We start from the raw sequence: 25,675 nt of genomic DNA on the forward strand, positions 1-25,675 counted from the left end.
AAATATACAAAAAAATTACTACTTTTTCTAAAATATAAAAACTCATCACTTACAACACCCTGAATCACTCTCTAAATTATAAAAACACCCCTCATACAAAATAAGAGGTCGGATGAAAATGCTCTAATGCCTTTAAAAAAAATTACAAAACTTCTATAACATATATTATTTTAAAGAGGTTGAAATATTTGGTATTGTTGACTAAAGTTGAGTAGGAGACTTCCCTTAATTACTTGGTCCCGTTCTTTTTCTTTCTTTTAACAACCAACAAAATAAATTATTGAAAATCGTTAGCAAGCCTCTAGGTACCAATACAAGAAAATCCACCAAACAATACAAAACATAAATATAATATACAAAGAAGCTACAAATTTTATCTACGATATCTATATTCTAGGAAAACAAATATTTTTTAAAGTTATTTGCATCTTAATACATCTATATTTTGAATATAAAAATTATGAAAATATATACACCTAAAAAGGTTGTTTAGAATAATGATAACTAATATTATATTAGAAAAAAACTTATGTGGCTTAAATTTTATGTAGTCAGTTTATCACGATAACGCAATATTAGGTATGTTTGTTATTTGATTTAAAGATGTGACGTAAAAAGTTACCAAACGTATTGATATTGTATATTTGTTAAATGGTGGTTATAATTAACATATTAATTTTGTGTTTAAAATCCATGTGTTGCATTGTGAAGAAATTAATACTAGGAAAGATATTATATCTCTACGTGTAAACGGTGTGATGTTAATTTCATGTTTCTATGCCAACGACTTGATATCATCGGGGATAAGGTTGATGGGTAGGAGTAGATTTCTTCAAGTGTGAATCATTGTGTTAGTAAAAGTGTTCCTGAATATTATGATTATTGATTAGTCATAAAAATATTTGTTTTACTTAAGGTATGTGTTTATCAAGTATTTAAAATTATGATTTGGGTTTGTTTCATTGTGTTGGCCTAATAAATTTAAAAATCATTGGTTACTATTCTTATGTGGGGGTTTAAGTAATAAAATATAGTAGTTCAATATTTTAATAAACTTTAAATAAATATTTTTTTTAATATAAGAGCCACATACAATTGACTTGCTGATTCAATAATATAAGAGTGATAGTTAAGGTTTAGAATGGAAGTGATGGCTAAGATTTGAGTTTTTAAGATTTCAGGTTCAAAACTTTACTTAAGGGGTTACCCACAGTGTTTCTTTTTTATGGTAGTCTTGAGTGAGTCAAGCATGTAACGTCAAAATCAATATAGACAGTTAACATTTCGTATTAAGAATACTTATTTAAATATTAGGGGTAGTTCTAAACGTTATTAAAAATATATACATATAAGAGCCACGTAACAAGCCTTGAAACAATAATCAATTTAGGAGTATCTACATCACAAATTTAAGATATCATTAAGTTATCTTTAAGGGTATAAAATTAGGATTTTCCAAACGAGTCCTACTAGGACACCCATACACCCATCAATACGCCCCGTATAGCCCTATACAGGACGTATTGATGAGTGTTTTAGAAAAGGGAAATTTCTCAAAATAGGTATTTATGAAAACAAAATTCTAGTTTTATGTATGATTTTCAAAAAATTCCAAAAATAAGTATTATAAACTAGTCGTGACGAGTATATTATTTTAGTACACGAGTAGTTTGCAGATCCAATCAAAACATGCCACGTGGCCATAAACTAACTATGAGGAGTAAGTTCACTAACCATCTAGTTGTCACGACTAAAGTAGTTGCATGCCTCGTAATCAACACCCACGAGTACTACATAAATGTTTTAGTCGTGACGAGTAGATTACAATTTTTCGAGACAGGAGTAGTTTACTAAACTAATTATAACGAGTTGTTTCGTTTATCAAATTCATCGAACCGGTTAGTTTTACAAGAAATTAACTGGACTGGTTAGACCAACAAAAGCGGATTTTATAAAATAACTAAAGTGTCATAGCGAGACGCTAAAATCGATTACACCACTACAACAGACCACCAACATGTTAGACCAACAAAAAACACCTACACGTTACATATTAAACCTTTCCCAATCCTCCCAAGAATCAATCTCAATCTCGACCTATACAAATTCACAAATACTATTATTTTCTCAATCAAATTTGCCATACAAGCAGATTTTCCTTCAAACACTATGGCGTTCCTAGCCTTCCACAAGTATGGATGGCAATGAAACCCGAACCCAATGGGAAAACCAGAAACCCGACATAAATGGGACGGGTAATACCCGACCCATTAGGGTTTGGGATTAGTTTTGAAATTTTCATGGGTTTGGTATTTGTAATATACCCGATTACCCGTTGAATTCAATACGCGCATATATATGGTGGGTTTTCCTAGAAAATACACCAATACGTCGCGTATTGCCCTATACGCAGCGTATTGATCGGTGTTTTAGCAAAAAGGTGGGTGTCTCTAGAAAACCCATTCATTGTGGATAAGATTTTGGATTATATTAAGGGAAAATTTCCAAAATAGCCCCTTTTAGAAATAGAGTCCCCAAAATAGCCCTTTTTTCTTCAAAATATTTTAGAATTTGGACTGTCAAGACGCATTGAGAAAATATAAAATAAAGAGGGAGCTGGGCAAATTTCGAAGGAAAGTTAGGGAGGAGACGGGATTTAGGGAAATAATGAAGGTAAAGTGCAATTTTTTTTAAATCTTGGAGCAAAAGTTCAAATTTTTCTAAAACTTTTTTCTCAAATGCCGTATTGAGAGACGGTTTTTTTATGTTTCATACCTTTTCCGTCCATATTTTCAAATTCTAGAAAAAAGAGATTTTGAAATCTCGTCTTGAGAGACGAGATTCTCCCACCACCACCACCCACCGTTCGCCTTTTACCACCACCACTACCGCCACCATCCATCACCACCTCCCACCGTCCTCCACCACCACCGTTTACCACCCACCACCACCACCACCCACCCCACCACCCGCTCACTGTTTAGTTCAGAGCTGGAAGTGGAACTAGATTTATCAGCACCCACCAAATTGAAAATAAACATGATTCATCAATCATTTATTCTAAACTAGATTTATAAAATATAAAAAGAAAAGCCCGATCCTCAACCATGGCTTAGAAAAATTTACAACATGATTGATTGGCTAAATTGACTACCTTAAATTTTGCATATAACCAGCAACCATACTCATCTTCATACGCCAACAAGTCAAGTCTTTTTCATCATATAGATCATCCTAATTGAAATTTTCAGAGCTGGAAGTGGAACTTAAACATTGAGTGGGTGGTGGTGGTGGGTGGTAGACGGTGGTGGTGGAGGACGGTGGGTGGTGGTGATGGATGGTGGCGGTAGTGGTGGTGGTAGAAGGCGAACGGTGGGTGGTGGTGGTGGCGGCAGAATCTCGTCTCTCAAAACGAGATTTCAAAACCTCTTTTTTCAATAATTTGTAAATATGAACGGAAAATGTAGAAAACATAAAAAAAACAGTCTCTCAAGACGGATTTTTGAAAAAAAGAGTTTTGGAAAAATATGAACTTTTGCTCCAAGATTAAAAAAAATTTGGACTTTACCTTCATTATTTCTCAAAATCTCGTCTCCTACCTATCTTTCCTTCGAAATTTGGCCTACTCCCTCTTTATTTTTATCTTTTCCCAATGCTTCTAGACAGTCCAAATTCTAAATAATTTTGAGAAAAAAATATGCTATTTTAGAGACTCTCTCTCTCTAAAAAAGACTATTTTCAGAATTTTCTCCTATATTAACTAAAAAGTTAGTGTCAACGTTGGCACGGTTTCTACTGACAAGAAAAATAAAGGCTAGCCTAAACCTACCTTACTACCTAACTTGTTAATTGTTAGCATTCTTAACATACCTTCTATTTTTAAATAAAAAATTACACTAAAATTCACTTTATTTTCTCTCTTCATTTCAATCAAATAATACTTTTTATACCTTTTATCATTATCTTTCCTCTTTCCTTCACTCACAACCACTCTCAAAATATATTAAAAAATTATATATGATGAACAGTAACTTTTCAAATATACAGAAAAATCACTACTTTTTCTAAAATATAAAAACTCTTCACTCACAACATCCTGAATCACCCTCTAAATTATAAAAACACATCTAACACAAAATGAGGGGTTGAATGAGAATGCTCTTATACCTTTTCTTTGAATTTTTAACTGATTTAGCAATTTTATTTAATATGTTACTTATCTCTAGCACACTATTTCTATGTTAAAAAATTAAATATCACATAACATTAGATATTTTATTATCAATTCATAAACTTTAGGTAGTTTATTACATAAATACACTAATTTTTTTATTTTAATTTACAAACAATATGAAATTTGTATTAAAAAATACAAAGTATCTCTAAAAACTATTTAAAAATAAAAATCTCTGAAAAAAATAAAATAATTAGAGAAAAAAACTTATTTTTAAATAATAAAAAATGTTTATTTTAAATAAGAGAAGATGTTTTATTTTGTTATTTAAAATAAAATAAAATATCATTTTCAAAAAATATAAAAACAGTAAAGAAAAAAACTTAAAAAATGTGTTTTAAAAATAATAAAAGATAGCAAAATGATAAAAAATAAACAACAAAGGTTTGAAACACATTAATGTAAAACTTGAGGTAGGGGTATGTTTAGTAAAAATGAGGGAAATAGGGTATCTTTGGCAACACACTGAAAATAAATTTTCTTTTTTGAAACAGTGACTTTCTTGTTTGTTAGGCCACAACATTCCAAATTTGAAGAGCCCCGTTGTCTCACTCTGGCAGACTATGTTATCTTAACCGGACACTTGCTGGTTTCAGAGTTTGGCTTGACCCTTTCCCGGGAAACCATACCTCCGGCTACCATTTGACATGTGTTGTGCCACCACAAGAGAAATTCTCTGACGGAACACACGGTGGGACGAAATCTCGGATGAGCTTGGGATTCGAACTAACAATCTCATACATTCCACCGAAAATGACACAAGTAATAATTAAACTCCAATCCACATTAAGAAACCCAAACCTTATATCACTAACCCACGGCTAGAATTCACAATGAAAACAATTGCTGATAAGATTTTGGAGATTGAACTGCCAACTCAGATATGAATATTGCCAAAATGGAAATATATTTGTTTAGGTGAATGAAGCCAAACTAAATAAGACGTGACTATTATGATCTTTAAAACATATAAATTATTTATTTACCATTAACAAAATGGATAAAGCCTTTAAAAAAACTAAAAGAATAAAACAAAATGTTTATTTAGTATCAATGTTATAATTTGGAAACGGTTACATAAATTCCTCTCTTAAATCCTAGACTCCCTTATTATATACTAGGATATAGTCCGTGTGATATATGGGTGGTTAAAAAAATACAACAAAAAAGTTAAACTGAATAATATGTATAATAACATACCTTATGAATTCGTAAGATATAAATAATTTTCTAAAATACATAGATTAGTAAGAATAATTTGTATTTGCATCAGAAAATAAAAATAAAAGATTGTGAATCTTTACCAATTAAGAAAAAGAGAAGGTTACCATCAATTCATTTTAGTTAAGTTGGTAAGCCACAAACATTTTAAAAGCAAGGTAATGAGTTCGATTTCCACCAACAACATATTTTTTATTTTATCATTAATAAAGTGGAAATGGTAAAAATGGAAATTACACACTTAGCAGTCTATGTAAAGGGTCTATTTGAATGACACGTGGAAGTATTGTGTTGTTTTAATAATATATGTAGATTAGATTATATGTAATAAAGTCAGAGTAAATTTTAAGTTCTGAATTCAAAACTTTAAATGTTAAGTTTGACCAATTCTTGTGTTATATATTGGTTTAAATGTTAATTAGCGTTAGGATTAAAATTAATTGATTAATTATGTGAAAATTACAAACATGGAAAGTTGATGACATGAACATTAGGTGGACACCATAGGAGAAGAACAAGTGGACAAATTGGTTTTGCTTTAATATATTAGTTAGATTAGGTTAAGTATCAATGGAATACACGGTTAAACAGTGTTAGCTCTATAAATAACAGAATGATAACTGAAATAAATAAAAAATGTAAAGTTAAAATTATAATTCACAAATTTGACCCGCATGTGCAAATTTATCAACAACAAATTCACAAACTACAACAATAAATTTATAAAACATATCTATATTTGTAATGGACAATCTGGTTAAAAATATAAAATGTAATTATCAAGTGTATATAACCTCCTGAATTATTTAAAACAAACTCTGGATTGTAATTGTAATGGTTCTTTTTAATTTTAGAATCATATCTCATGTACTAATTGCCTATGCAACACAAAATCTACATATACTAATAAAATAAAATAATGATTATGACGTGGCAGCTCCATATTCTTTCTTGTCTAAATTTTCCCGCTCAAATTCCTAATATCTATCGATAGTCATTCTAAAAACTTTCCATATTATAAATAAAGATTATATATTCTAAAATTGGATATTTCCTTATAAAACAAATAACTTGGACAATTCCTTATAAAACAAATAACGTTTAATGCAATTTACATGTGAAAATATAAACAAATCAATTTTAATTTTAATTTATAATATATAATAATGTCATGCATAATAATATAAAAAAATATACTAATAATAATAATAATATACGATTTCTTAGATTACGTGTACATTTAAAAATTAAATAATTTTTCTTAATATCTTAACTTTTTTTAAATATCTATATTTTGTAACATAACAACAAAAACATGTATACAAATATATTATCTAATTTAAAAAATCTTTTCATATGTAAAAAACGGATTTACATAAAAAAAAGAATTTTAGGGATTTGTGACATTAATAGCTGATCAGCCTAATATTTATTCAATATAACAAAATTTGAATTATTTCTAAAAATTCTATTTAGTCTTTCTTATTTGTTTCAAATAATTTATTATATTAATTTGCACATTGACAAATTCCGTGTAATACATGGGTTCTAAAGCTAGTAATATATAATATATTGACCCATCATATGTTTTAGATGGTCAGCATGGATGCAACTTAAGATTAAAAACAAAGCTGAAATGTGTAACACCCCGGCTAAAGCGGAAATGCCTGAGTGTGACATACAGATTGCTCAAACACACATGACACTATTAGGTGACCATAATAACATTATTTCATTTAAATCTTCATGTAACACAAGTTTATCAAACAATACAAGTTGTAACAAATAAACAAAATGATAAGTTTTCTTTGAATATCCTATAAGCATGCTATGTGTCTTCTAACATTCATCCTCGTATCTCTACACCTGTAACATATGCATAAAATAAAATTAACTATGAACATAGCTTGTGAGGTTCCCACAGTTTGATATAATACGTAAAAATCATACAATTCATGGACAAGTGATAAACGAGCAAGTAAAGTCCTTTCCAGTTGGTATCAACCAACGTACTTGGGTAATCGCGCAAGTAAGGTCCTTTCCAGCTAGTAACAACCAACGTACTCCAATAATGAGGCCCTTTTCCACTTGATACAATGGACCTGAGTGCAAAGGGGAGCGTATGATCATACTTATTGAGGCTACCACATGTAAGTAAATTCGAGCAAGTAATCAAGTAACACACAAGTCCATATAGTGAATTGTAGTTTTTAATCAAAATCATAATACTTGAATTTGTAATAGATACATATGCTACCCCAAAATATGAAAACGTTTAAAAAGGGGTGGTGAGAAAACTCACTTTAATAGTTAATAAGATATTGATAACCAAAAGTGTTGTAAAGTAGTAAACGGCGTATGAATTGAATGCGTCACAAAATCCGTCTTGAAAGATCCGCACTGGCTAGGATAAATGAATACGAGACTTAATCGATAATCTAACAGGGTTATATATTGATTAACTCATATTGAAGTTTAGGGATTATTTTACTAGTTTTATATTTCTTGATTATTATATTAGTATTTATGTTTTAACGGAAACGCGTTTATTGATATAATATAATTAAATTAATTAATGAACGCGCAAAGTTTATATGTTCGGGACTCTTGGATTAAAGTTTACAAGTTGGAAAAATACTTGGCGTTTTAACGAAAAGAATTTTAAATGATTTAAATGTTACGATCGGAGTTAAATAGTAAAATTTAAATTCATGTTTTAAGAAAGCGGAAGTTCGGTTTTTAAGCAAAATAGATTAAATGTATTATATATTTAATTTATATAATTTTTATTTAATTTAAAAACAATTTTTAATATTTTATTATGATTTAAAAGATTTAAGAAATAATAAATTATATTAAAGGATAATTAAATAATAAAACTTGATTAAAAAAAAAATAAGGGTCTAACCCGGGTCTATGTGTTACGAGCTTAAGGTACTAACCAGTTGATCCAGAGATAACATTCGCTTATGATATGATTTTTATTTATTAAATATACCATTAGATTTAGAGATATATTATTTATAAATAATAAAACAATAAAAATGGTTGACCCGGGTTTTGGGTTTAACAAGACAATAGTTCAGCCACTGTACAGGTTATGCTATTTGTTTAAGATATGGAAACATTTAATAATATATAAGGTTTAGATTCATCTTCTTCAATTGAAACCATAGGTTTTCAATTGGAGAAATCGGTTCCATGTATGAAAGATTAAGTTTAGGGTATATCATTAACGAGTTAAAATGGTTCATAAACATAGTTTTATTACCTTAATTGATGCCTGAAAAAGGATGAACGACGGTGGCTGGAATCCGATGATTAGGAGACAAAATACGGTGTTACAGAGTGTATAATTGTGAGATTAAAAGTGATGAGCGAGTTTAGATGCTAGATTAGGTCCTTTTTATAGTGCTAATTGGAGCGTTTTGGAGTTATTGATCGTTAATGGAATTTTTATAAATTTTTGGCGGTTTCGCTGTGTGATTACGGTTGATTAGGCGGTGATATACGTTTCTTAACGATGCATACGTGATTATCATTAAGTTCTAATGTCGTTATATCATTTAATTTGGTCAAAACATGTGATTTGAAGCTTGAATGTGGCTTGACGGAATTTTTGGCGTCGCCGGCGGCCGCTCATCGGGAAAACGACGGGGAAGGCTGGTGGGAGGGGTTTGGGTTATATTATTAATATAATACTATTAATTTGAAATAATTACAACTTCAGCCCTTGTTCTTTGAATATTTTTTAAACATAACTTAAGTTATATTTACAAAACTAAATATAACTTACGAATTGAATCCCGAACTTTAAGTGTAACATCCCGAAATTTCTAAAGTAATATTTATTATATTATTTTGTCGGGTGAAATAAACGAGTTAGTGGAACGATAATAATAATAGCAAAATATGAAGACTTAGTAGGATAATTAGATGGGATTAGATATGGACCAAAAGGAAATATGGGCCTTCGGTCCATGGGCTTAAGGGAGTATAAATACCCCCTTAAACCCCAATCCTTTCCATTCCATCCATTTATCCATCCTAATCTCTACACACTCCAAAACACACACAACCCGAACCAAGATCCAAAGGCGAGGACCCGAGCTCGTTGGTGCTAGATCGTCGTGACGAACCAAAGCAACAAGACCAGCCCGTGTTCGTAGTTCGACTCATTTACGGTACTTTTATATCGAGAACTTGTTCGTTTAGGTTTGGATTAGTATAGAAATGATAGATCTGTGTTTGTATGGTAAAAACGAATCCAACAAAGCTAAACTTACTGAAAATGGATATGATTTGATGGGTTAATCGATTGATAAAAGAACCCGTAACCTATATGCCTAAATCGCACCCTTTAAACATCGATGTTAGGTCGATTTGATGGTTGGGGTTTGTAGGCGCTGGTCAGACGATTCCGTGGATACCTAAATCGAGTTATTTGGTTAAGAAACGAAGATGATTAAGGGATTTAAGGACGAACAGTACCTGCAGCTGGACAACTTCGCCTGCAAGCTAAGTTCGCCTGATGAACTTCGCCTGCAAAGCTAAGTTCGCCTGATGACAACTTCGCTGCAAAGCTAAGTTCGCCTGATGACAACTTCGCCTGCAAAGCTAAGTTCGCCTGATGAACTTCGCCTGCAAAGCTAAGTTCGCCTGATGACAACTTCGCCTACGGCCAAGTTCGCCTAACTGGTAACTTCGCCTAAGGCCAAGTTCGCCTAATTGATAACTTCGCCTAAGGCCAAGTTCGCCTAATTGATAACTTCGCCTACGGCCAAGTTCGCCTAACTGATAACTTCGCCTAAAGCTAAGTTCGCTTAAGGTTTAACTTCGCCTAAAGTTAAGTTCGATTAGAAAATAAACTAAAAACGATAAGTAAAAGTAAGCTAACACTAGGCCACCAGATTAAATCAGGCGAGTATTGATACGTGTAACTTATACAGACAGCCGAGCTCAGTTAAAGAAGGGATTTACAACTATCGGAGGAAGAAGTAGAGTTCAGGTGAGTTCTAGCCCCATTTATGTGTTATGTTTTCGGGGCTGTGTGCATACTCGATATGTTTGTTAATACGCTTATCCTAAGAGATAAGTGTATGCCTTATGTGAATGATGTGATGTGTATGAATGATTGCTTGATGGTACGTGAACGATCTTCGGATATTGCATGTACTGTCACGTTGTAACGCTATGTTTAAGGTAAGTATGATATGTATGCTTATGTGTATGAACGTGATAAAGTTAATAAAAGAAGGAAATGATGGTTGTATGGTTACGAAAAGGGTACCGAGCCCTAATAATACTCGAGGTATGATGTATGGTTGTATGGTAACGAAGAGGGAATCGAACCCTACTAATATTCGAGAACTAGGGAACCGAACCCTACTAATATTCGAGGAAAGAGGGTACCGAGCCCTAATAATACTCGAGGAAAGAGGGTACCGAGCCCTAATAATACTCGAGGAAGGAGGGTACCAAGCCCTAATAATACTCGAGGTATGATGTATGGTTGTATGGTAACGAAGAGGGAATCGAACCCTACTAATATTCGAGAACTAGGGAACCGAACCCTACTAATATTCGAGGAAAGAGGGTACCGAGCCCTAATAATACTCGAGGAAAGAGGGTACCGAGCCCTAATAATACTCGAGGTATGATGTATGGTTGTATGGTAACGAAGAGGGAATCGAACCCTACTAATATTCGAGAACTAGGGAACCGAACCCTACTAATATTCGAGGAAAGAGGGTACCGAGCCCTAATAATACTCGAGGAAAGAGGGTACCGAGCCCTAATAATACTCGAGGAAGGAGGGTACCGAGCCCTAATAATACTCGAGGAAGGAGGGTACCGAGCCCTAATAATACTCGAGGAATGTAGGGCGTAATGCTCTTTATAACGTAAGATATGAAAGTAAGTTAATACAAAAGAAAGTATGAAAGTATGAAAGTATGAATGAAAGAATATAAGTTTATGTGTATTGTATAGTGTATGATTAACTAGAACTCACTCAGCGTAGCTGACTTTTAGTATGCACGCAGGTGAGTAGAATGAGACAGCTAGCTTGAGCGGGCACATGGTGGGCGAATAGGAGACTGGCATCTGAAGACTCAAGATGTTTTAATGTAATTGACGTTTATTTTGAAAGACAAGAATGTTTAAATAAGGCAAGTTTTGGATTGTTGTAACGTTTCATGAAAGTTTTTATATTCCGCAAAAGTTTTAATGAACTCTGATTTGTAAGAACTGTGTTTATGAGTAAATCCGACGCTAAAGTAAGGCTACCGGGTTCGGGGCCTTACAAGTTGGTATCAGAGCATAAGTTCGAGAGATTTAAGCATCCTACATGCTTAGACTCGAACAGAGAATGAGATTTAAAATGAGAAAGAAAGAAGATGCCAGTTCAAGATAGCCATGTGTCACTCAAGCAAGCTCAGTAAAGGTAAAGTGTATGGTAAATGGTGTATGTTAATGTTGGCTTATTTGCTAAATGTAGAATGAGTGCAGGTTAGGGATAGGATTAATTGATCTTAACTGATTAACTGTTTAAGAGTATAAACAAGCACAAGTGAAATCATGAAGGGAAGTATGTAGAACCTGAGGAGTAACGCAAATAGTTAATTACACTTGATCAACGTCATTAACTACTTACTTACAAATCATGTGCTAAATAATTCCTAGAGTGATGACGTTTGTGTTTTCCCTTTTAGAATACTAATGGCTGGAGCTGGAGAAATTGTTGGAACTGGAGGTCGCACTGGACGTCGTGGCAGGCCTCGTCTTGTCCGGCAACCCTCGGTAGAAGAAGCTTCCAACACCGGAGACGAAGGAGGCGCAGCTGGAGGAAACTCGAGCAACAACGAAGGACATCAACTTGACCCTACTGTTCTAGCTGCCATTGCCCAAGCTGTGGCAACTGCCATGAAGACTGGGAATCCCGAAGGATCTGCTGGAAGAATTGCTGAAGGATTAGGAGAAAATGGTAGGAAGGATGGTGAGGGAGGGAAGGGTGACTCGAGTGAAGCTGGATCTGTCAAGGTCGGTGATGGAAAGAGAGGTCGAGGTGGGTGTAACTACAAGTCCTTCAAGGGATGCGACCCGCCGAAGCTGACTGGTTTGGGAGACACAATCGCTACTCTTCAATGGATAACCACTATGGACAAGATTATCCGCATTAGCGAATGCCGTCCCGACCAAGCTGTGGGTTATGTTACTCAGTCATTTGAGGAGGAAGCTATGTATTGGTGGGAAAGTGTGGAGCAGAGAAAGACTAGGGATGAGATCAAGGCGTTGAGATGGGACGATCTGAAAGAGTTGGTGACGAAGAAGTTGTGTGCAGATGCCGAGGTTGAAAGGACGGAGATGAAGTTCCTGAATTTAAAGGCCGGTATGATGACGCATCGTGAGTATACTACTGAATTCAACCGACTATCTAGGTTGGTGCCTGATATGGTTGACACTGAGGTCAAGAGAATCAAATGTTATGTGAGGGGATTGCCACAAAAAGTCCGCATGTTAGTCAGGGCAAATAAACCTGCTACTTTTGACTCTGCTGTTGAACTTGCAGAAGTGGTTTATGCTGACCTGGCTGAGGACGATGTGGTGGTGGAGGAAAAGAAGGAGAAGAAATGGGCTACCTCTGCTAAGCGGTCTGGCGAGATGGTGACAACAACTGATGGGAGGAAGGCCAAGGTTGGGAACAAGGATGCATGTAAGACGTGTGGGCAAGTGCACCAGGGAGAATGTAGGACTAGGACAGACAGGTGCTATCGGTGTGGAAAGAGTGGGCATTACTCTCGAGAATGCCCTGATCGTCCAAAGTGCTTCAAATGCGGAAAAGCTGACCACATGGCTAGGGATTGCAAGGAATCAGGGGCGGGAGGTGCGAAAGGATAAAGACTTGGGGAAACTGCAGAGAGGAACACTTGATGAAGGAATAATTGCTCATGCAATGGTTTTATTAAATTACATTTGCTTAAGAACTTGTTTTGTATTAAGGTTTAAAACTTATGTTTATCAGTGACGTGTAACATATTAAGTTTGGTTATGAATGATTATTATGTTATGATGAAATGTTGTTTTAGACAATAGTGTTAAAAGTACTAATCGAAGCCTTGGAAGGATGAGATGAGTCTTGGTACATCGAGAGTCTCATGGACAAGCTACCTTAAATAGCTAAAACACATGACCACCATTCGATGGCTGCAAAGTCGGGAGTAAGAAGGACAACTCAGAAAGCAAAGGTGATTCAATAAAGTGTGCGATTATAAAGAAAAAGGTATTCTTTTACAAAGATATTCCTTTTAAAGAAATAAGCTAGGTTTCGGGGACGAAACCTCTTTAAGGAGGGAAGACTTGTAACATCCCGAAATTTCTAAAGTAATATTTATTATATTATTTTGTCGGGTGAAATAAACGAGTTAGTGGAACGATAATAATAATAGCAAAATATGAAGACTTAGTAGGATAATTATATGGGATTAGATATGGACCAAAAGGAAATATGGGCCTTCGGTCCATGGGCTTAAGAGAGTATAAATACCCTCTTAAACCCCAATCCTTTTCATTCCATCCATTTATCCATCCTAATCTCTACACACTCCAAAACACACACAACCCGAACCAAGATCCAAAGGCGAGGACCCGAGCTCGTTGGTGCTAGATCGTCGTGACGAACCAAAGCAACAAGACCAGCCCGTGTTCGTAGTTCGACTCATTTACGGTATGTTTATATCGAGAACTTGTTCGTTTAGGTTTGGATTAGTATAGAAATGATAGATCTGTGTTTGTATGGTAAAAACGAATCCAACAAAGCTAAACTTACTGAAAATGGATATGATTTGATGGGTTAATCGATTGATAAAAGAACCCGTAACCTATATGCCAAAATCGCACCCTTTAAACATCGATGTTAGGTCGATTTGATGGTTGGGGTTTGTAGGCGCTGGTCAGACGATTCCGTGGATACCTAAATCGAGTTATTTGGTTAAGAAACGAAGATGATTAAGGAATTTAAGGACGAACAGTACCTGCAGCTGGACAACTTCGCCTGCAAGCTAAGTTCGCCTGATGAACTTCGCCTGCAAAGCTAACTTCGCCTGATGACAACTTCGCTGCAAAGCTAAGTTCGCCTAACTGATAACTTCGCCTAAAGCTAAGTTCGCTTAAGGTTTAACTTCGCCTAAAGTTAAGTTCGATTAGAAAATAAACTAAAAACGATAAGTAAAAGTAAGCTAACACTAGGCCACCAGATTAAATCAGGCGAGTATTGATACGTGTAACTTATACAGACAGCCGAGCTCAGTTAAAGAAGGGATTTACAACTATCGGAGGAAGAAGTAGAGTTCAGGTGAGTTCTAGCCCCATTTATGTGTTATGTTTTCGGGGCTGTGTGCATACTCGATATGTTTGTTAATACGCTTATCCTAAGAGATAAGTGTATGCCTTATGTGAATGATGTGATGTGTATGAATGATTGCTTGATGGTACGTGAACGATCTTCGGATATTGCATGTACTGTCAAGTTGTAACGCTATGTTTAAGGTAAGTATGATATGTATGCTTATGTGTATGAACGTGATAAAGTTAATAAAAGAAGGAAATGATGGTTGTATGGTTACGAAAAGGGTACCGAGCCCTAATAATACTCGAGGTATGATGTATGGTTGTATGGTAACGAAGAGGGAATCGAACCCTACTAATATTCGAGAACTAGGGAACCGAACCCTACTAATATTCGAGGAAAGAGGGTACCGAGCCCTAATAATACTCGAGGAAAGAGGGTACCGAGCCCTAATAATACTCGAGGAAGGAGGGTACCGAGCCCTAATAATACTCGAGGAAGGAGGGTACCGAGCCCTAATAATACTCGAGGAATATAGGGCGTAATGCTCTTTATAACGTAAGATATGAAAGTAAGTTAATACAAAAGAAAGTATGAAAGTATGAATGAAAGAATATAAGTTTATGTGTATTGTATAGTGTATGATTAACTAGAACTCACTCAGCGTAGCTGACTTTTAGTATGTACGCATGTGAGTAGAATGAGACAGCTAGCTTGAGCGGGCACATGGTGGGCGAATAGGAGACTGGCATCTGAAGACTCAAGATGTTTTAATGTAATTGACGTTTATTTTGAAAGACAAGAATGTTTAAATAAGGCAAGTTTTGGATTGTTGTAACGTTTCATGAAAGTTTTTATATTCCGCGAAAGTTTTAATGAACTCTGATTTGTAAGAACTGTGTTTATGAGTAAATCCGACGCTAAAGTAAGGCTACCGGGTTCGGGGCCTTACATTAAGGTGCGTCAATAACCTAAGGAGAAGTTATAATTTGGATGTTTAACGTATTATTGCAATTCGTTTAAATAGAAACTATAAATCCCGTAGATTCATTATTTGACAAAATGAACCAAGGAACAAGCGAATGTGAATTGATTGACACATAAAATACATGAAATGAGCTTGAGATATAAAATAATATATGTATATATATTTATAAACAAAAACCGAAAATTTTGAAATGAGTCAGGTTTTCGGGTTGAAAAGTAACGAATGCTACAAAATGCAGCAACAAAAAGGGGACCGTCATTTGAAAATTGCGAGACATAAGCCTGGGTGGTGAATTGTAAGTCATAAGCTAGAAATGCAGCAAAAAAAGAAAAAACAAAAGGAACCGTAATCTGAAAATTCTCAACCATTTTGTGTCTCTCATTAGTCATCGTTGAGTTAATATCATGAACGTGTAGTACATAATCAAATCAACTTCACTAAACTCTGCCATTCATCTAATGGTAAAAAATAAAGATTTAAACCTTTGGCTTCCTTCCACATATGTGTAAGCCATCCCTCAAAGCCATTCCACCATCAACTGCCCAAACCTTTACTTATTAACCGTAAAAGGATCATCATAATTAGTTCCTAAATAGCAACCAAACAAACCTAATAAAACAAAATGGTGCAAACCAAATTTTCACATACTAACTTATTAGCTTCCAAAAACTTTGATCTGCGTAATTATGACCTTGTAATGGACAAAATTGCTCAACCTTTTGGAAGCAAAATATATAATCTTTACTATATTATATAATTTATAATATAACATTTTAGAGTATGTGAGATTATACCAAAATAATACCTGTAAAACCTTGATTATCAAACTTGTTAAAAGAAAATAGTAAACATCATACCAACAATTATCACATGAATGTCTCATCTAATAGAAACCTTATTCAGGTTCATTAAATGCTTCCTTACATCTCCAAAGACAAAGTTGAAAGAGAGATAATAAACATCAGTTTATACAAATTTTATAGCAACTACACTAAACTAAGTAATGAAAAATTAACTACAACATCATGGTAACTGTACACTAAATACTTTTAAATGAAAAAGAATAATGGCGATCAAGTTATTTAAAATAAGCAAATGGATTGATACATAACGAATAGCAAAGTAAACCACTTATGTTTGAGTTGTAACTCTATAACTGATAGTGGTAAATGAACAACTTAAACAAAAGAATGAGAAACAAACTAAAACATATTCAATCGTCAAAATTACAATGTTTGATATCTCATTGCATAATAATAATTCTTGTTTACATTATCTTGAAGTCAATCACTTAAAGAAAACAAAAGGAAGGCAATTTTCAACCCTACACTTAAAAAAATACATATATTTCCTCAAAATCAATATATAAATTGAATGTTTTTCAAAACTTAGTGGTTTGGTAGAAAGATCATATAAGAACAAACAAACATAGTTCCAACCGATTGGAAGATTGATCGGAAAATTTCAAATGGTCCAGAATCAAACCTTGTCCCTTCAACTCCGGCTTTCTCATTATTCACCATCACAACTTCATTAGAGTTTTTAGAGTTATAAATAATCTCAAGTGTAACATTCCGGAAAAATCCCATAATTATTTTGGGTCAAAGATGTCAACTTTGAAAGATGAGACATAAAAAGTATTCTCCAATGTAAGTAATGGAAAAATAAGATAAGAAAAATAAAAAGGAAATAAGAAAATTCATCCCACATGTAAAGAAAGAAGAGAGTGAAAGTATATGAGTATAAATATGAAAGAGGATTTCCTCCCACATTGCAAAATTATAAAATTTGGAAGCTTTTTACAAGTAAGAGAATTTCCATAGTAATATTCTTATATGCCAAGATGCATCCAGTGGTCTTAGCGGAGGGTGCGAACGCGCACGGTGTAACACCCTAGGAAAATCCCACATCGGACGTGGACAAGAGAGATCCTTGGTTCATAAGTAAATGCCCAGCCTCTTAAATCACCAACGCGTTTTGGGCTTAATGGTAGAGGACGAGAGGATAGCTCTACAACTAAGCGTGCTTAGGTGGGAGTAGTAGCAGGATGGGTGACTTCCTAGGAAGTCTCCACACGGGCAACCAAAAACAAATCCGTGAGCTCTTCATGGGCAAAGCGGACAATATTGGTGGTGCGAAGGCCGGATGTTACAAGTGGTATCAGAGCCACTCTTGTGCCGTTCAAGATGGTAGGGCAAACCTCATTAGAGACGGTGAGTCCCCGGGGGTGTCGCGAGGTACACCTTAGGCAAATCCCATATCCTGGATTGGATGGCGGGGCAAACCTCATCGAGGACGATGAGTCTAAAAGGGCGTGTGTTTGTAACACCCTAGGCAAATCCCACATCGGCCGTGGACAGGAAAGATCCTTGGTTCATAAGTAAATGCCCCGCCTCTTAAATCACCAACGCGTTTTGGGCTTAACCTCATTAGAGACGGTGAGTCCCCGGGGGTGTCGCGAGGTACACCTTAGGCAAATCCCATATCCTGGATTGGATGGTGGGGAAAACCTCATCGACGACGATGAGTCTAAAAGGGCGTGTGTTTGTAACACCCTAGGCAAATCCCACATCGGCCGTGGACAGGAAAGACCCTTAGTTCATAAGTAAATGCCCCGCCTCTTAAATCACCAACGCATTTTGGGCTTAATCGTTGGGGATGAGAGGAGAGCTTCACAGTTAAGCGTGCTCAGGTGGGAGTAGTAGCAGGATGGGTGACCTCCTGTGAAGTCTCCACCTGGGCAACCTAAAACAAATCTGTGAGCTCTTCGAGGGAAAAACGGACAATATTGGTGGTGCGAGGGGCCGGATGTTACAAGTGGTATCAAAGCCACTCTTGTGCCGTTCGGGATGGTGGGGCAAACCTCATTAGAGACGGTGAGTCCCGGGGGTGTCGCGAGGTACACCTTAGGCGAATCCCACATCCTGGATTGGATGGTGGGGCAAACCTCATCAAGGACGATGAGCCCAAAGAGGGGGGGGGGGGTGCTTGTAACACCCTAGGCAAATCCCACATCGGCCGTGGATAGGAGAGATCCTTGGTTTATAAGAAAATGCCCCGCCTTTTAAATCACCAACACATTTTTGGCTTAATGGTAGTGGACGAGAGGAGAGCTCCGCAATTAAGCGTGTCCAGGTGGGAGTAGTAGCAGGATGGGTGACCTCTTGGGAAATCTCCACATGGGCAACCAAAAACAAATCCGTGAGCTCTTCGTAGGCAAAGCGGACAATATTGGTGGTGCGAGGGGCCGGATGTTACACACGGGCACGAGCACGAGCGAAGGGCGGAATGTGGTGCTTTGATGACGCACTTTGCACTTCGCCTTATAAGTCTACTTCATATGATGCGAAGGGATGCTTCGCGCTATGCGAAGGACAAAAGAAACCTGAGGCGGTTTATTAGCCGTTCGCGTTACGCGAACGAACTAGATGATGGTCCTTTGCGCTACGCGAAGGAACACTTTTCTACCTATAAATAGGTGGCCATAGGATGAATCTCATTCGTCCAACCACACTCCGATCACACTTATAACCTCGGAATACGTGCCACGATCCTGATATTATGTAGTTTTCGTTGTCTCGAAGTACGTGCAAGTAGTAGAACCTCTGTCGGTTAATACTTTCGATTTCCCGACGATAAGTAGAGGTGCTGCCCGCATCAAGCTTAAGCATTTCATATAAACAAAGCTATACAAGGTAGGGGTTCTGTCCAATTATTTTATTATTTATGGCTTGGACCGTAGTCGGGAATATAGCCTGTACCTTGATCACATAATAAGTGAAATATAGATATCATAAGATGAGGTTATAGATAAAATATCATTCTTTATTTTATATAAAGATTTTATAATATTTCTTATGAAAGAAGAAACTCGATATATACGCTTCTTCATGAATAAGAAACGTAGTGTATAAATGATAAACAAAGAAAGAACTAGAGGTCCTTATGTTTTATAAAGAAACGAATATCAAGGCAAAGGTTACGCAAACAGACTAAAGGTCTGAAGCTAGATCGTTGAACTAGTATTTATAAAACGTTATTCTCGTACAATAGGTCCGAGGTAACAAGAAAGCATAAATCAGTGAGACACACTGATCAAGAACAAAAGTGAATACGCTTAACTCTTTTATGTGTCATATAAATTGTTTGAATGGGATTATGTATCCCTAAAACTTTATAAACAAAGGCAATCGCTGGCCCTCAGACTATCGTATACATTTGTCTGGATCCTTACATATGTGGGTAAACGGTGGGCATACCGCACCACACTTGCTAATGCCTCCGTCACGTTGGGCCGGACCTAAGTAATGCCCGAAAGAGGATTATCTTGCGTATATTGGTAGTTTCTAAGTCCTCAAACGTTGGGGTGTTCGGTAAGTGGTTTCGAGTTGAGCTGGATGTTTATAATAGTAATTCAGACTTTCAAAACTTGATTATTTCCTATGCCATGTTGGGCTGAGACCTACGATGTCTCAAGGGATAATTAAGTATCAAAATTATTTTGTGTTAACGTGTTCATCAGCATATAGTTGACGTATTATTCCCAACATTTCAGGAAAATAAGCATATTACAGGTAGCAAGGATTTGAGTCATTCATGGAGATAGACGCTCACTATATGGAGATGGTTAAGTTTTAAATTAATAAAATAATATAAACAGGTTTATCAAAACTTTATAAATCATATACTAGGATATTCACAATATTCGAAACCTTTTCGGAATAAATTAATATTTTATTTGCAAGCACTCAGATATTAAAAATCCAAGATGTTTTCAAAATAAATAATTTATTTTAAATAAAGTCTTCCGCTACGAGAACCCGCAACTCTGATATATTTACAAAACAGGTACCAACTATAGTCACACGTTTAGGCCCTAAGTTGGGGTGTGACATCAAGGCCTTTAATTAAAACCATAAACTGTTATGTTTTTACATTCATCACTTGAAATAAAATATGCAACCTGTTAGATTCGAAAGGAAATAATAAGATTGATCGTTACTATACCATCGAGTAATCATTGATATGTTAATTAATATTTTATCATACTTTAGTATTTAATAGTCTAGTATTTATAATGTAAATTAATATTTACTGAATAACTAAAATAATTACCTTAATCGTTCGAGTTGTCAAACAAGTACTTATTATTTGGACCAAATACAACGGATCTCAAACATCTCTGGACAATGATCTGCAATTATCAAAATTCTGGCATCGACTTCGCCTTTCTCAAACATTGCATTAAGAGAAACCGCCCCTAAATATTACCGTGGATTAGGGTTCGTTCTTAAATAGGTGAAATAGAAAACATAAAATTGCAAATGAAATAACATACCATCCTTATTCGTGAATCCTTAGATGATGGGATGGAGGTTTCTCATCGATTGAACATGGTAGCCAGATTCAATCCCAAACCCAATTGTATATCCAGATTGAATTCGTTATATGATGTACCTTTTATTGTTAGAACACCGATAATCATGAGCCGTCTATTAAGAATCATGGATGAGAATACGAATTACAGCAAACATAACCCTATTTGTGAAAAGTCTTGGCTGGAGAATAAGAATTTTATTTTATAATACTAATATTAATAACCCGTAGAAAATCTAAAAGCATGGGCGGAAAAATAAAAATTTAGGTGATTGAGAAGGGGACGCATGCCCTAAAATGGTTTCCTTTATTATATAGGTTAGATTGACTAACCCTTTAAAATTAATTACATATTTCTCATCTTCGAACTCATATATTACATATTTATCAATTTAAATATTAAATAATTATATTTCACAATGAAGTAGTTTTCACATCAAAATAGAAGACAAATATTTTAAAAACCCATTATTTTAAAAACTATATTGATAGATCTAAAAGTCATAATTAACTAACTGACTAACTAGATGACCGCTTTATTCTTAATAAACGAATTAAATATTACATATAACTCTTCCTAAAAGCATCAATTACATATCTACCCAATTTAATTTAAACCCAAACCAAGTCGGTGTTAAGATGAACATGTCAAAGCAAAAAAAATTTAATTGGAACCGAAGTTTTTAATCGTTAACAAATATAAAAAGTACTTTTAACATAATTTATGGGTTGAATATTTTTATCATGGGTGGCATACACAACAAATAATTTGAGCTTTAGTAGTAACAAAAAAGTCGTCAACGACCCTAAAAGTCGCCACTAAAATTAATAGCGCCAACATACCTACGCTAAAAAGTCCGCTAATGGTCCAATGTTGTAGCTAAAAGTGTCGTCGTTAATGTTGTTGCCGAAATTTGGTTAGCCAACAACGTTGAATTTCGACAGACTTGTAACGCACTCTATTACGCATTTTTTTGTTGGTACTTTTGGCATCTCCAGCTTTTTGCTACTATAACAAATATATTTAGAATTTTTCCAAATACTCACTGCAACCATTGGATATATATAAACATACAAAAGTACATAAACGTCAGCTATGTTATGTTTTGTTCAAATTGAACATAAAACTAACAATTGAAACATTAAACTAGCTAGTCCATATTATTATTTGTCTCCCTCATCTGTATCATCCTCGTTGCCTTTATTTGATGCCCTTCTCAAATCAATAAAGCATACCTGTAAGGCTCTTAGACCACACAATTCCATCCTACATGTCATAAACCACATACTAATATTTTCAATGAGGTTAAACATAAAGACTTTTTATAATTTACAACTTACCAGGTCAATTGTGAAAAACTTAGAAGGTTTCTTTTGGCTTTTATTCTCTCTTTTCAATAACTCAAACTCCCTAAACATGGTAGTGGTCAACTCCTTTATTATCCTTTTTAATTGCAAGTTATTCATGTTTTTACAAAGTTATTTTCCAGTAAGATAAAAATGTATCTTATATTAAATTAAGATGAATGAGAAAATGGTTATCAAAACGCAAAGAGTCACTAATCGAAAATTTTCTAAAGTGAGCTAAAATATGAATAATCAAAATTGCCTGCCACAGGTTTCAAAAATGTCAAAAAGATATCAAAGCCATATTAATTAATTTCAATGATATAAGTGAATAATGATTATTTAACACGTTATAATTAAGTGTAAAAAGCCATAATCAAGACTAGTCCATCAGTGCATGAGGCCAAGTCTTTGCTATGACAAATGCATGGACTCGAAGAGCCAAAAATAACACATGTTAAATACTTACCTGTTCATCTATCATTCATACATACATAAACACATTCATACATTCGTTCATAATTCATACTGTCTACATACCTCGGATATTATAAGGGTCCGACTCCCTACATACCTCGGATATTATAAGGATCCGGCAACCTACATACCTCGGAAATTATAAGGTTCCGACATCCTACATACCTCAGTTACTATTAGGGCCCGGTGCCCTCTAACGTACCATACAAACATACCTTTGTTGCATTTCCTTTTTACTTCCTTCAATCATAACTAATATAACAAACTACCTGCATACTAGTTAATCAATTCATATAATTCACAATCATACGGAAACATATACCTAATATACACCTACCATTTAAGGTAAGTGTATAAATCTAACACATCGTAGTATGCACACAGCCCCGAAAAACGTAACACAGATAAGAGGCTAGAACTCACCTGGATCATGTTACGCTCGGAGTTAATCGTGATTCCTTTATTCAGTTGAGCTCGACTAACTTTTTATTAAATAACACGTATTAATTCTCTATCTTTTATTATTTAATAATCTTATGTCAACGAAGCCGACTTTATTGGTTATCGAGCCGATCTCCTAACGAACTCTTACTTTATTAGTTTGGTGGATCCTGACTTAATTATTTATGAACCGGTCTTTAGGTAATGATTATTTACGAATTCATGTGTTTATGTGTCTTTACGAACACATGGGAGATAACTAGTAATGAGTCGGGTTCGCATTTAGATCGAGTTCAGTTAAGTTTCTTTTACACTTATCAGTTAACCCTTATTAGCGAGCTCATATATTCTCAGCGAGTTTTAAATGCTAATGGTTTATTATGAGTCGGTTATGGGTTCTAAACGAGTCGGGTCTCGGTTTCGGGTCTCGTTTATTTTCTTATCATTTTCTTTTATTATCACTTTTATTGTTATTACTGTTATTATTATAAACAGTAATAGGAACCATACAACCCCGGAAGGTCCTCAGGGAACACCTCGGGATAATCTCACATAATAGGAACCTCTTTCACTTCCTTTGCCTCAGCCGAAGCATCGACAACATACGCTAGGTAGGCACCGCACCCTCGCTTTAACATTTTCTCAGCTTTTATCATCGAAATGACGTTATGCCCAGAACTTTCCTTATTACCATAAACTGTCACTGTACCGCCATCCAAGGACCTTAATCTTATCAATCTACTCTTACATACTATCTATGCCTCAAACTCAGACAACCAATCCATTCCCAAAACCACATCGAGCCCTCCTATGGTCATTACATAAAGTGTAACAGGAAACTCACGTCCCTCTAACTCTATCTTACCATCCTTAACCATTCTCATTATCCTAACAGAGGTATCACTAGCCGCATAAACATTTCAGGCACGCGACAACATGCCATTTTAGCTAACTTACAAAATGTTACATCTACAAAACTTCTATTAGCACCTGAATCGAACAAAACAGAAGCACAAATACCGTTTACGAGAAATGTACCTGTCACAAAATCGGGAATCTGTTTGGCCTGTTCCTGTGTCAGCATGTAAGCCTAGGTCTTTGGCCTGTTCTTCTCAGCATCTCTCTTCCCACTACCTCCAGCTTCACCCTCAGTGCATTCTCGAGCCATATGACCTGTCTTCCAACATTTGTAGCAGGTGGGTTTTGCTTTACATTCATGAGCATAATGCCCCACCTTCCCACACTTAAAACAAGCATTTGACCCAAACCTGCACTCTACTCTATGAGGCTTCCCACACCTTATGACACATATCGGTACCAACACTCCACTTACATTCACCACCATGAATTTTCCCACAAGTCTTACACGATTTCCCTTTCCCATACCTTCTGTTTCTTATCCTTGGGATTCCACATCTGAGTACCGGGCCGCTTAGTGTGCGTAACCCATTTCTTTTCTTTCTTCTCCTCTACCACCACGTAATTCACTTCCAGGTCATCATAAACCATTTGCGCAAGTTCGACCGTGGAATCAAAAGTAGCGGGTCTATTCGCCTTGACCAGTGTGCGGACATTCTGTGGAAGTCCTCTGACATAACACTTGATTCTCTTTGCTTCGGTATTCACCATTTCGGGCATAAGTATCGACATACCGTTAAACTCAGTAGTGTACTCACGGTGTGTCATCTTTCCTGCTTTCAAATTCAAAAACCTCATCTCTGCTCTCTCGACCTCAGCATCAGCACAAAACTTCTTCATTACCAACTCTCTCAGATCATCCCACCTCATAGCCTTAATTTCAGCAGCAGCGTTTCTTTGTTCAACATTTTCCCACCAGAGCATAGCTTCATCACCAAATGATTGAGTAGCGAAGTCCACAGCTTGGTCGTGACGACACTCGCTAATGCGGATAACCTTATCCATTGTGGTTATCCACTGTAGAGTAGCGATTACGTCACCAGTACCAGTTAGCTGAGGTGGGTCACAACCTTTGAAAGTTCTGTAGTTGCAACCACCTCGGCCTCTCTTTCCCTCGTTCATCTTCACAGAATGAACCTCGCTTGATGCCTCAATCTTAGTCTCGGTATCCTTCTTACTACTCTCCCCAGTCTTCTCAACAGTCTTGGTATGGCTTTCAGTAGACTTGTCGGATTGGAGATTCTTCACTACAGCAGCAACTGCTTGAGTAATTGCAGCTTGGATAGCAGGATCGAGCTAATACTCTTCTTCAAGTACAGTCAGGCTT

General features: G+C 35.6%; 1 protein-coding gene across 1 annotated transcript; it reads right to left on the reverse strand.

Annotated features, from left to right (window-relative positions):
- Positions 1–24,520: 24,520 nt before the first annotated feature.
- LOC143612556 (uncharacterized) lies at positions 24,521–25,146 on the reverse strand. Its single transcript, XM_077086510.1, has 2 exons — positions 24,797–25,146; positions 24,521–24,728 (listed from the first exon to the last, which is right to left on the reverse strand). The coding sequence occupies exons 1-2, from the start codon at positions 25,144–25,146 to the stop codon at positions 24,521–24,523; spliced, it is 558 nt and encodes a 185-aa protein (XP_076942625.1).
- Positions 25,147–25,675: the final 529 nt, after the last annotated feature.

This window comes from Bidens hawaiensis, unplaced genomic scaffold, assembly GCF_021521415.1.
Source record: "Bidens hawaiensis isolate Kalapana, Puna unplaced genomic scaffold, B.hawaiensis_p1.1 tig00035001_1, whole genome shotgun sequence".
NCBI classification, from domain to species: domain Eukaryota; kingdom Viridiplantae; phylum Streptophyta; class Magnoliopsida; order Asterales; family Asteraceae; genus Bidens; species Bidens hawaiensis.